The sequence below is a fragment of the Eretmochelys imbricata genome, chromosome 20, assembly GCF_965152235.1.
Source record: "Eretmochelys imbricata isolate rEreImb1 chromosome 20, rEreImb1.hap1, whole genome shotgun sequence".
In the NCBI taxonomy this organism is placed as follows: domain Eukaryota; kingdom Metazoa; phylum Chordata; order Testudines; family Cheloniidae; genus Eretmochelys; species Eretmochelys imbricata.
Window position 1 is genome coordinate 21,158,454 of NC_135591.1, and position 12,540 is coordinate 21,170,993.

Sequence of the window (12,540 nt, forward strand, 5' to 3'; positions counted from 1 at the left end):
CGCCCATTCCTCGCCCCCCCCCCCCGGCCCAGGCTCCCCCTCGCCCGCCCGCCCATTCCTCGCCCCCCCCCCCCGGCCCAGGCGCCCCCTCGCCCGCCCGCCCATTCCTCGCCCCCCCCCCGGCCCAGGCGCCCCCTCGCCCGCCCGCCCATTCCTCGCCCCCCCCAGCCCAAGCGCCCCCTCGCCCAGGCGCTCCCAGTCCTCGCTCCCGCCCAGTCCCAGTTCCAGCCCCCCCGCAAACGCCCGGTCCCCCCAAGACCAGCCCCAGCGCCTGGGCCCCCGCTCGGCCCGCGGTACCTGAGCTGCGGCTCATGCGCTTCTCCCAGCCCGAGGGCAGCTTCTCCTCCTCCGCCATCTTCCCTCCGCCGCGCCCGCTCCGCCTCCCGCGCCCAACCCCGCCCGGCCACGCCCCCGCCGCCTGGCGCCTCGGCCTCCCGTTGGCGGAAGGGAGACCGAGGCCCCACCCCCGCTGGCTCCCATTGGTTCAGAGACAGCTGAGGTCCCGCCCCCGAGCCAGCCCCTGTCTCATTGGCGGAGAAGATCAGTGATTGGCTACAGGCGACAGGCCGCAATGATCCCGGAAGCGATTTCCGAGCCTCAGGCCCACGTGACGGCGATGGAACCCGGGGAGGGACAAGGAGAGCACGCCGCAGCCAGCTGCCCTCGGGGGTTCCTGTACCGAGGCACCGGGGGAGGTGGTAGTCGCTTGCAGTACAAACTAAAGATGAAAAGTGGCTGTTTGGTGTTAGAAGGGGCATCGCATGACTATTAGCAAGCACGTGTTTTCCCCAAAATACACCCGGAAGCATTATCTTTCTAAAATTTTAAACAAATTTCTAGCCTTAGAAAACATCTTGGATTCAGGATGAAAAGCATCATGGGAGAAGTGCTATATGTTTGTTTGGTCGTTAAATTGGTTTCCATTTTTGTTTTGTGAACTGCTAGGTGATCTTTGATTCTCTTGTTTCATATTTTCAGGGTTTCTACACAGAGCAGCAGGAAGGAACTCCATTGATGCATAATTAAATAGAGCTCAAAGGGATGAATAACCAAAATTTAGAAGACAGGGGGAGAAGTCAGTACAGGTAAAATAGAGGGAAGTGAAGCACCAAAGGTCCAGGCAATGGAGCAGCTACAGGCAATGAGATAGGAATTCAAGAAGATATTTCAGGTTGTGCAGCTGAGGATGCAACTGGTTCGTTATCCCAGTAGAGGTCTTGAATAGAGATTGGGAGTGGCTCAGTCATTATGCAAGGTAACCTATTTCCCCTTGTTTTTTCCTCCCCCCTCCCCCCCAACGTTCTTGTTAAACCCTGGATTTGTGCTGGAAATGGCCCACCTTGATTATCATACACATTGTAAGGAGAGGGATCACTTTAGATAAGCTATTACTAGCAGGAGAGTGGGGTGAGGGGAGGTATTTTTTCATGCTTTGTGTGTATAAAAATATCTTCTACGCTTTCCACAGTATGCATCCGATGAAGTGAGCTGTAGCTCATGAAAGCTTATGCTCAAATAAATTGGTCAGTCTCTAAGGTGCCACAAGTACTCCTTTTCTTTTTGCGAATACAGACTAACACGGCTGTTACTCTGAAAAGGACGTACAGGGTGGGTCTAGTTAAAAATTATGCTAAAGGAGCCAGGAAAAGGGTGACAAGGGGATAAATATAACAGCTGTGAGAAGTCTTACCAGACAGATTTTACCATGGAAACCAGGAGACTGTCTGAATTAAGAATGAAGTCTATTATTACTATTGTTATTTGTTAAAGTGCTTCTTAATCAATTGCTCTCCTCTCACTCTTGCTGTCAATCATGTCTCATTGATGTAAATTTTCAGGATCCTAGCCAATCATTTACGTTTAGAACTGAATGAACAGTTCTGAGAGGTTTTTTGGGTGGTGGGGGGAAGGGGTTGTGCTTGAAGGTTCAGTGAGAATGATAAGGTAGAGCATATATAAGGTTATAGTACCTACCAACACAGGATGCCCACAGCTTGGGCAGAAGCTGTTATAAAAACAAACGTGATGGGAGTTGTGCATTAATTAGGGCTGCTGTGGTAATTACTGAGGAAGAGAGATTTCTTCTGACTTAAAAAGCCAGGAGCAGGACACTGAAGTTCTCAGGAGACATTTATTACAAACAATTTTTTAAAACAAATTCAACCTTCTTACAAGTTTGCACATAGCTTTATTGCCATCAAAGCTAAAGACATCTGATAAAACTGCATGCACAACTTGAGCTTTTAATGTTTACCTTACATGAAATAAAGTTTATAGACAAGTTTTATATTAGAAAAGTGATGCCTGCCATATGCAACTGCAGCTAGAGTCAAGGCTACTGATAATATAACTCCAGGTTCATGCCATCATGGATTTCATCTGGAAGGAATGAGTTAAAGGAAATTTCACAGGAAATGCTCAAACTCAAATGGAAGAAGGCATTACGTTTCTACCAGCTCACTAATTCAAAATAAACTACAGCAGCAAATTTATTCATTATGATACATTGTACAAATTCTCAACAACAGAATTCTCCTTCCCACTTTACTACTAGTCCCAAATGGACAAGCTAAACTACTAGTGTTATGGAAGGGAACATGGGTCATATGAGACATTGTAAGCATCAATGCTAGAAACAGCAGTATCTTAACTCAGCAAATTAGTCCCCATCATATGCTACCCCACTCAATTTAGTAAGGGAGTTTTCACTATAGATTCACCAGTTATCTTATGATGGCCTCCCAATACCATCAGTCACCAGTACCCAAGCTGATAAGCAAGACCTCTGGTTTGTGACAAGCAACTATGTCAGATTAGAAAAGGTCTCTGTCTAGCTGTGTATTTATAATGTGCCTGTCACTCCACTACTTAGGTTGTGGATCTTGTAAGTGATAACTGTCCCATTCTTTATTTTAACTAGACAAACGGTTTCCTCAGAAGCTGCAGTTTACTTGGGCTATTCTAATGTTCAAGGATACAGTCTCCCAGTGATACATGGTCCTTGAAGATTGTGTACCTGCACAAACATTTTAAAAAGGAAGTTAATCAAGAACAGAAGTGCAATACAAGAATTAACAAAAGGAAGCGTAGTCAATAAGAATAGAACAATTGTGATAGTACTCAAAGGTTTGCTTGTATCAGTTACTACATTAGAAAATCAATCACTGAAATGTTACACGACAGGTTTCTGAAACCATGTTTTTTAACAAATGCCAATCATGAATTCCATGGGGAAAGAGAAGAGACTGCCTGTGTGCAGTTACAGTGTTAAATATATAATAACTTCACATACAGAAGTTAGAATGGCCATACTGGGTCAGACCAAAGGTCCATCTAGCCCAGTATCTTGTCTTCAGACAGTGACAAATGCCAAGTGCTTCAGAGGGACTGAACAGAACATGTAATCATCAAGTGATCCATCCCCAGTTAGGGGAACAGCAGGAAATTCTGAAATAAAGAGAGAACCAAGTAAAAATTTTGAGTCGAATGTCACCGCAGGTGAGAATATGAAGGAAAATACACTCAGTAGCATTCATCCAGAATAATTTGTCATTATTTACAAAATTTAGACTGCTGGCCTGCCCCTGAGACTTTGTTGAGTGAGAGGTTTTAGTGGAGCCTCCAGGAACATTGGACAAGGGGGAAGGTACAGAACGTGAAACATCTGAGAATTAACAAATTCAGAACCTAAAAAGAAATCTTAAAGGAACACTCACTGGAAGTCTGCGCCACAGGCCTCCTCTCCTTAGGATCGCCCTTTCTGCTGCATTCTTTAAGATTTTGCATTCATATGCAGCTTTCCATCCCAGAGTGCATCACAAACTATTGAGACACATGACCTCGCATGCAGCCATCTCTGGGTATGTGTGGGGGTGGATTGTAGCAGAAGACTGCATCAGACAGGCACCCACATGCAGGGAAGTGCAAAGAGCTCAGTTTACCTGCCTTGGGCCGATGAAGAGCTAAAATGACCCTGAAATCTGTAGCTCCCCGGGGGCCGAGTGCATCAAGCCAGCGAAGGTGTTTCCTTCCCTTGCCCCTGCCACTTACCATTTCTTCAGCACAATTTTGTCCCACCGGGTCCCAGTCTGAGCCGCGATGAGTTTCTTCAGGTCGCCGATCGTGTCCTCCGTGCTGAGCTCTGCGGTTAAGGAAACTACCTTCCCGCCCACGGAGCGAGCGCCTGGACCGAGCCAGGACCCCCCCGCCCCGCCGCGACATTGACCCCGCGGCCCCCCCGGGGCGAGACATAGCCCCCCCCGCCCTGCCCCGCCCCCCACGGAGCGAGCGCCTGGACCGAGCCAGGACCCCCCCGCCCCGCCGCGACATTGACCCCGCGGCCCCCCCGGGGCGAGACATAGCCCCCCCCGCCCTGCCCCGCCCCCCACGGAGCGAGCGCCTGGACCGAGCCAGGACCCCCCCGCCCCGCCGCGACATTGACCCCGCGGCCCCCCCGGGGCGAGACATAGCCCCCCCCGCCCTGCCCCGCCCCGCCCCCCACGGAGCGAGCGCCTGGACCGAGCCAGGACCCCCCCCGCCCCCTCCCGGGGCGAGACACTGACGCCGCCGGGCCGGGCCGGGCGAGCCGAGGCGCTGCGGGAAGCGCCCGCCGGATACTTGCATTTCACGCGGACTTTCTTGCCCAGCCGGTCGTTGCAGACAACTTCGATCATGCCGCCGGCCTGGGGGGAGGCGAGAGGCGTCAGGGGGGCGGGGGGGGGCAGAGGCCGCGAGGGGGGGGGTCCCTTCCCGGGGTGGAGCCAGCCCGGGCCGCGGGGGGGGGGAGACCCAGACGCCCCCGGCACCTACCGCCGCGCTCGCCGCCCGTCAGTCCCGCGAAGAGCGCTGCTGAGGCTGACCCGGAAGCGGAAGTGCTTTGCCAGCGGCCGGAAGTCAGTGGGACCGGGGTCGGAGTGACCCGGAAGCGGAAGTGTCTGGCGATGGCGGCGGCCGGGGGCCTGGGGGCGCTGCCCGACTCCCTGCTGCTGGAGATCCTGCGGCTGCTGCCCCTGCACGAGCGGCTGCGCGGGGCCCGGTGAGGGCGCAGCCCCCCCTTGGCCTGGCCCGGCCCGGCCCCTTCCCCCTCCCCCCCGGCCCGGCCCCCCCCCTTCTCTCTCAGCCCCCCCTTCTCCCCCTCCTTAACCCCCCTTCTCCAACCCCGGCCCGGCCCGCCCCGCCCCCTTCTCTCTCAGCCCCCCCTTCCCCCCTCCTTAACCCCCCTTCTCCAACCCGGGCCCGGCCCGCCCCTTTCCCCCCCGGGGCGGCTCGGCCCCCCCCTTCTCTCTCAGCCCCCCCTTCCCCCCCGGGGCGGCTCGGCCCCCCTTCTCTCTCAGCCCCCCCTTCTCCCCTCCTTAACCCCCCTTCTCCAACCCCGGCCCGCCCCGCCCCGCCCCCTTCTCTCTCAGCCCCCCCTTCCCCCCTCCTTAACCCCCCTTCTCCATCCCCGGCCCAGCCCGCCCCCTTCCCCCCTGGGGCGGCTCGGCCCCCCCCAACCCCTTCTCCCCAACGCGCCCCCGCTTTCCCCCCCTGAGTGGCTCAGCTCCCCAGGCCAAGCCCGCTCCCTCCCCCCCATGATGGGGACCCCCCCCCACAGGGGCAACTCGGCCCAGCCCGCTCCCTTCCCCCCCCCCCCGATGGGGAGCCCCCTCCCAGGGCGGTTGGATCCAATCCTTGCCTGCCCCCATGATGGGGATTCCCCCACACAGGTAGTTTGGTCCAGGGGGCGCCTCCATGTCCCCCCCCCAGGTGGGTGAGCTCCTTCCCTGTGCCTCCCACAAAACTGAGCATGGATACTGCTGCTGGGATCGTAACTTGCCTTGCTGCTGTCCCCACAGGGTCTGCAGACGCTGGCGTAGGCTGGTACAGGACAAGATGCTCTGGAGACATGTGGATTTAATGCCCTACAAGGTACCAGCCCAGCTGTGTCCCTGCAGCGTGTCTCCCAATGGAGACCACTCCAGGGGGCTGATAAAGGCTGTCCCAGGAGAAGGGGCAGAGGGGCCTGTGGGGACCAGACGCTTGCATCGGGGAATCAACAGGAGATGGTGAATGAGAGAAGGAAGAGGAGAAGCTAGGAAGATATCCAGGGGCAGATCTTGTACATATGGGGCAAGGGCGGTGGGGGCAGGGGAGAGGGAGCTGCGTAGCAGAGGCTAGTGTTAGATGGGCAGAGAGGCCATGAGATCAGCTGGGCCAGTTTCTGAAGAGCATTTAAAACCAGGAGGGTTGTTTTAAATAGGTCTCTAGAGTCAGGGTGGTCTCTGAGGACAGAGACTGTGTATGTGGAGGAGAAGGCAGCCACAGCATCTGACACGTGCTGGAGTGTGGAGAGCAGAGACTGAGGTTGCTCACAGGGAAAGGAGCTGCAGCAGTCAGGGTAAGAGGAGATATACTGCAGGGTCGTGCCTGTGGCTTACCCTACAGGTGTGGAGTACAGTAACTCTCCACTTACCGTCCTCTCGCTTAACGTTGTATTGACCTTACGATGCTGCTCAGTTACAGAACATGCTCCGTTTAAAGTTGTGCAATGCTTCGTTACAACGTCGTTCGACTGCCTGCTTTGTCCACAGCTGGCAGCCCCCCTATGCCCCCCCCAAGCGCTGCCCACCTGCTGTCAGACCCCGCGGATCAGCGCCTTCCCCCACCTGCTGCCTTTGGCAATCAGCTGGCTGGCTGCATTCAAGAGGGAGGGGGGAGGAGTGAGGACACCACCTGCAGGCTCCCGCTCCCTCCCCTGCCTCCTGAATGCCGCCAGCCAGCTGATTACCGCAGACAGGAGGCAGGAGAGGGAGCGGGGAGGCCGTGCACCGTGTCCTCGCTCTTCTCTCCTGCTACCTGAACGCTGCAAGCCAGCTGATTGCCGTGGGCAGGAGGCGAGGGAGGGAGGAGGAGCTAGGATGCAGTGTGCGGAGTAAAGGGGGAGGAGAAGGAGGGAAGAAGAGGCGAGTTAAGGGTGGGGGCTTGGGGGAAGGTGTGGAGTGGGTGGGCCGAGGGTTGAGTCCCCCGCCCCTGGTACTTGCAGAGTAGGGGAAGCTGCTGCTGCACAACGTGCTTCTCCTAGCCTCCTTGCCTGACTCATTGTCCCCAGTGCCAGGGGCTGTGCCTGTGTGGGGTAAGGGGGGGCACCTCCCAACTATAGTACTGTACTGTATGGCAAAAAAAATTTCCCTGGAACCTAACCCCCCATATTTACATTCATTCTTATGGGGAAATTGAATTCGCTTAACATTGTTTCACTTAAAGTCACATTTTTCAGGAACATAACTACAACCTTAAGTGAGGAGTTACTGTATCTTCCTTTTAGATGAATGGGAAAGATCTATATGAAGAAGAGCAGGGATGGGCCTTTCCTTGCTCATTTACTGCTTCTGTTGAGTTTGTTCCCTGTCTTGTCAAGGTACCAAGTGCTTTGTTGCTTGCTCTCTTGCGCTCAGATCAGCTCCAAGATCCTGTGGCACCTGCTAAAGCAGTACCTGTGCAATAGCCTGAGGATACTGAAAGTGAGAGGAGCGCTCTTCTCAATGAGAAAGCATGAGTTCCTTTCCCCAGCGCTGTTCCAGGCACTCGGGAAGCAGTGTCCCAGCCTCCATCACCTGTCCCTGACACAGGCTGACCTCCGTCGGCTCCCATATGACTGTATACCATCTTCTCTAAAGAGCATGAAGCTGAGCTGGTGTGAGATTCCTACTGTGTGGTTCCAAAGATCTGTCTCTCCAGAGACTCCCAGGGTCCTGCCACAACTGCAGCATCTCATGATCCATAACGTCTCCGCCTTTTCTGATCAGCATCTGCTTAACATCTCATCTCAGACCAGCCTAAGGACACTGAAGCTCTCTGAAACCTACCGGCTGACAGACGCTGGGATTCAGAGAGCAGCTCCGTATCTGGAGGACCTGGAATGCCTGGTTCTGCGCAAATGTGTCATTGCAGATGCTGCTGTTCACGTCATCGGGCGTCACATGAAACAGCTCCGCTCTTTGGAATTCAGCAACACTTGTTCCATAACAGATGCAGGCCTGGCTTGTTTAGCAGCCTTGAAGTGCTTGGAAACCCTCCGCCTTGAGTCCAGATTTAAACTTTCCCCTGATGCCATTGTTGCTGTGTGTCAGGCACTCCCCCAGTTAAGGAATCTCAATTTAGATGGGAGTGACTTGGAAGACCAGGAAATACGTAAAATTCAGGCAAGTTTGCCAAACTGCCATTTCTGATGTGTTCCCTGACCCACGCTCTGAGGCGAAACGTTAACAATGGGGAGTTGTATGGAACGCACAAGGGTGAGCTGTGGGGTGTTCACCCCCCTGAAATAACTCCCAGAATTGCTGCTTCTGGTCAGGGTTGTACTCCCAGTGGCCGTTGCATTTATCTGACTGAAGGCAGAATTTTCTCTGGCTAAAACAATTAGGTGAGCAGTGTAGGATGAGAACCATCCAGACAGCTTGTGTCACCTGAAAACAGGCCAGCAGAAATTCAGTTCTGCCGTCTGCTTGGCTGGGCTCCTGAAGTGACCCCTCACCTTCTCCTACTAAGAAAATAGCAAGGCCCGGTGAATGGGTGGCATATGAGGAACGGTGGCCCTATGAGCTTATTTAGATTAGAGGCAGTTTGGCCGTAGGGGTTTCTCTTTTAAGTTTAACCCTGTCTCACATTAAACATCAGGCAACAGGTGAACTATCCCCAAGCACAAGGGAGTAAGTCAGCTGTCATCCTGATGCACAAAAGGGTTTGTCTACCCAAACCTTGGACTCTAGACCAAATTTAACTCAGGTCAAAAGGCATTAGCCACATTGGTGTGCTGTGAGCATACTCCAAAACATGCCTAGTAGGAAGTGGACAAAGGATTGTGCAAACACACATTTTAAATGCAGGGAACAGAACCTTTAAGGGGAAAGAACCCATCACGTCTATTTCACAAACACAGACACCAACCATGTGCCACACAGGTCGGTGCATGTGCGGCTGTGCTTGTGTCCTGTCCCGCGGGGTGGAGTGGTGGGCGTTCTGCTGTGACCCCAAGGGTACGTGGAATGGGGGGGAGTATAAGGAGGTCCCGGAATGCATTTGTCTGTGTGTTGCAGGGGGAGGCAAGCACACACTTGTTCAGCCTCAAGTTCAGTCAGAGACCACAGCATGTCTGTGTGCTCCTTGAGGAGCACCATCATTGCTTCCTCTCTGCTTCTTCTGTCCTCGCGATCACTCTGCATTCTGTCCCTGAGCGTCACCCTCCAAGCCTGGAATCTGACACAGCAGAACCTTATGGGACCTCCTGCAACATGTCTTCCCTTGTCCTCGTCTTTCTCCTGCTGTCTGGCCCCGCTGGTCTGCCAGTGTGGATGGAGAGACCTTCAAGGCCACTTTGCAGCTGCAAAAGAAACAGTGGACAGAGTGTTTGCTTCAGCATTGCAGGCACACATCTGCAGAGGTCCTATTGTGAATGCGTTCACGGCCCTGGATCCCCACAAGTTACAAGCACAACATTCTCACTTCTCCTTGGGATCCACAGAGCTGGGGAGCAGTCCCAGGCATGATGAGTACATCCTGGGGGGCAGGGCAAGTTGGGACTATAAGTTGGGGTAGCTCACGGGAATCAGTATAAGCAGATGGGGCAGTTGAGCTGAATACTGTCACTGTTTCCCACAGGCAGTGGAGACTTTATCGTGTATCTTGCTCCTGAAGGTAACAGAGGCAGAAAGGAAATGGCTCCTGCACATGTCCGGCTGCTGTTAGTCTGTGTGCTGCAATGATGCCTGCCGAATTAATTGCTGAGTGGCGTGGGAAAGTGTCCTGCCATGGCAGAAGAAGTAAGGCAGCCCTCCCCAGAAACCTTCAGCAGAGGACTGCAACCTACTTCCAGGAGAGTTTCCTTGAGGTCTCTGTAGAGGACGCACGGGACATCCCGGTGCACGTAAACAAACTGTTCCATGGGGCCCCCCTTTGTCTAACTGTACAGGAGAATGAGAAGCAGATAGCAACTCTGCCTGTATGGTTATTTCACTATCTCGTCTAACCTGATTAAAAACATGAACAGATGTATGCCTGCAATACTGAAGCAAACATCATACTTACCAGAGGTCCCTTTCCCTGAATCAGGCTTGCCGGTGCTGGATGATAGGGACCGGCTCAACTGCTCTGGTGTCAGGAAGAGGTCCTGGCTTGCCACACCACTTGATCCCCCAGTCGCCTGTCCCCCACTCTCCTCCTACTGCTGTTCCTCATCCAGCACCTTGTACTCAGGGTTCGCTCCAGTGGTCCTAGAATCATAGAATATCAGAGTTGGAAGGGACCTCAGGAGGTCATCTAGTCCAACCCCCTGCCCAGAGCAGGACCAGTTCCCAACTAAATCATCCCAGCCAGGGCTTTGTCAAGCCTGACCTTAAAAACTTCTAAGGAAGGGGATTCCACCACCTCCCTAGGTAATGCATTCCAGTGTTTCACCACCCTCCTAGTGAAAAAGTTTTTCCTAATATCCAACCTAAATCTCCCCCCCTGCAACTTGAGACCATTACTCCTTGTCCTGTCATGTGCTATCACTGAGAATAGTCTAGATCCATCCTCTTTGGATCCACTTTCAGGTAGTTAAAAGCAGCTATCATATCCCCCCTCATTCTTCTCTTCCGTAGACTAAACAATCCCAGTTCCCTCAGCCTCTCCTCATAAGTCATGTGTTCCAGACTCCTAATCATTTTTGTTGCCCTTCGCTGGACTCTCTCCAATTTCTCCACATCCTTCTTGTAGTGTGGGGCCCAAAACTGGACACAGTACTCCAGATGAGGCCTCACCGATGTCGAATAGAGGGGAACGATCACATCCCTTGATCTGCTGGCAGTGCCCCTACTTATACACCCCAAAATGCCATTGGTCTTCTTGGTGCATGACTCTGACTCCTCCAGAGTATTCCACAGGGCCCTTGGGGGGTGCTGGGCTTGCCGCCAGTGATGCCATGCAGCTCATTGTAGAAGCAGCGTATCTGGCTCTGCACCTGAGCAGCTGTTCGCCTCCCTTGCCTTCTGGTGTGCCTGCCGCAGCTCCTTGATTTTCATGTGGCACTGCTGTGTTTCCCTGTTGTAGCCCTTCTCCACCTTGTCCCAAGCCATCTGGCCATAGATACCTACATGTCTGTGGCTGGATCGGAGCTGTGCCTGCTCAGTTTCTTCTCCCCGGAGACCCAGGGGATGCAGCACATCCTGTGTGTTCCAGGCAGGAGTGTGTTTGCTGCGTGGAACCAGCAAGGTCAATTGGGCAGATGCTAGGTGAGCTCTCCATGCTGAGCAAACGGGAAATGGGATTTCCAAAATTCGCAGGGCTTTAAAAGGTACCTGGCGAGTACCTGGCCACCAGACAGTGGAGTTCAAAACAGTGACCAGAGCGGTAGTGGTGTGGCATTGTGGGACACTTCCTGGAGGCCATTAAAGTTGACATAATTAACACAGTGTCTACACTGACACTGTATCGTTGTAACTATGTTGACTTAAGTGCTACGCCTCTTGTGGCGGTGGCATTATTAAGTTGACGTAGCGGGTGATTTACTTCGTCAGGAGCATCATTACAGGGTAGATGCTGACCGAATAAGAGCAACGTAAGCCACCTTGCGTTGACCTAACTGTAGCATAGACCGAACCCAAATGTATGTGAATAACTAAAGCATAGATCTCAGGTATTATATTTGAATAATATTAGCAGGCTGCCAGCAGCCAGATCCTGCACCTGGTTTGTTGGGTTACATTGCTGTGCATGGCTGCTTGTGCCTTCTATTGTTTAAATACTCCCTCCTCTTTACCTGCTGTTACAAAGCCCTGAGTTCACGTTAGCAAGTTTGGGCTGATGTTAAAACAGTAGCTGTTATGAAGTTTCCATTCTGGGACATACTGAGGTTTTGAATCTGCTGAGTTGTTATCTGTAATCAAATGTAAAATGTATTTATAAAATAAAAATGCTTTTAGATCTGTAAAGTCGTCTCATGCTGTCAGATTTTGACTGAAATGTGGCAACAGTCGATGTGTGGTTTTTAACATATCAGTGATACTGCTTGTGTTGTATGGAGAGACCCATTTCTTCCCCCTTCACCTGCAGCCCCACCCTTTTCTGTCCCTTCCCTGGGGCCCCACTCCTGTTCTATCTAGTGTCCCCCCATTCCACACACCCCCAGTGCAGCCTCGCAACCCATTTGGTACTTTCTGCACTCCCGCTTCCCGCTGCCCTAAAACTAGAGAAGCTCTGTCTGTCTCTCCCCCCCACCAGGGCCCCAGGCCACAGCAAGGAGTGAGAGCTCCCCCAGGCCTGAGGCTGCGGCAGGTAGCAAGAGCTCCTGCAGTCCTGGGGCCACAGCGGGGGTCCCAGTGCATGGGCTTCCCCCGCCACCCCCTGGGCTTCTGCGAGGGACCAGGGTCGGGGCTCTGGGGCTTCTCCTGTCCCACCTGGCGCTTCTGCCAGAGAGTGGGGTTGGGGTGCTGAGGGCTTCCCCTCCACCCACCCACCCAGCTTCCCCCGTCATGCCCGCCCGGTGCTGCTTCCAGGGAGTGGGGTTGGGGCGCAGGGTCTCTGGGG

The 12,540-nt window shown here is 53.7% G+C and overlaps 3 protein-coding genes across 3 annotated transcripts in view; 1 reads left to right on the plus strand and 2 right to left on the minus strand.

Annotated features, from left to right (window-relative positions):
* The window catches only part of PIN1 (peptidylprolyl cis/trans isomerase, NIMA-interacting 1), a 26,179-nt gene extending 25,800 nt beyond the window's left edge, over positions 1 to 379 (minus strand). The window contains exon 1 of the mRNA XM_077838700.1: positions 298 to 379. Within this exon, the coding sequence (XP_077694826.1) occupies positions 298 to 355 (58 nt within the window). The 5' untranslated portion in view covers positions 356 to 379. The remainder of the gene's footprint in view (positions 1 to 297) is intronic.
* Positions 380 to 2,112: 1,733 nt separating this feature from the next.
* On the minus strand, positions 2,113 to 4,903 carry UBL5 (ubiquitin like 5). Its single transcript, XM_077838787.1, has 5 exons — positions 4,810 to 4,903; positions 4,618 to 4,682; positions 4,051 to 4,134; positions 2,979 to 3,016; positions 2,113 to 2,379 (listed from the first exon to the last, which is right to left on the minus strand). The coding sequence occupies exons 2-5, from the start codon at positions 4,671 to 4,673 to the stop codon at positions 2,336 to 2,338; spliced, it is 222 nt and encodes a 73-aa protein (XP_077694913.1). The 5' UTR covers positions 4,674 to 4,682; positions 4,810 to 4,903; the 3' UTR covers positions 2,113 to 2,335.
* A 29-nt stretch (positions 4,904 to 4,932) lies between these two features.
* Positions 4,933 to 11,945, plus strand: FBXL12 (F-box and leucine rich repeat protein 12). The gene is made up of 4 exons (XM_077838633.1): positions 4,933 to 5,035; positions 5,835 to 5,907; positions 7,434 to 8,184; positions 9,641 to 11,945. Exons 1-4 carry the CDS (start codon positions 4,941 to 4,943, stop codon positions 9,721 to 9,723), a joined length of 1,002 nt encoding a protein of 333 aa, XP_077694759.1. The 5' UTR covers positions 4,933 to 4,940; the 3' UTR covers positions 9,724 to 11,945.
* Positions 11,946 to 12,540: the final 595 nt, after the last annotated feature.

Bases quoted from the DNA above. Each gene is read 5' to 3' on its own strand.
- UBL5 (XM_077838787.1), bottom strand. From the start codon at position 4,673: ATGATCGAAGTTGTCTGCAACGACCGGCTGGGCAAGAAAGTCCGCGTG. The intron at 4,135-4,617 runs GTATCCGGCGGG...CGCAGAGCTCAG, and splicing joins AAAGTCCGCGTGAAATGCAA to CACGGAGGACACGATCGGCG. The intron at 3,017-4,050 runs GTAAGTGGCAGG...ATGTTTGTGCAG, and splicing joins AAAATTGTGCTGAAGAAATG to GTACACAATCTTCAAGGACC.
- FBXL12 (XM_077838633.1), top strand. From the start codon at position 4,941: ATGGCGGCGGCCGGGGGCCTGGGGGCGCTGCCCGACTCCCTGCTGCTG. The intron at 5,908-7,433 runs GTACCAGCCCAG...TCTTGCGCTCAG, and splicing joins TGGATTTAATGCCCTACAAG to ATCAGCTCCAAGATCCTGTG. The intron at 8,185-9,640 runs GTTTGCCAAACT...TCCCACAGGCAG, and splicing joins AATACGTAAAATTCAGGCAA to TGGAGACTTTATCGTGTATC.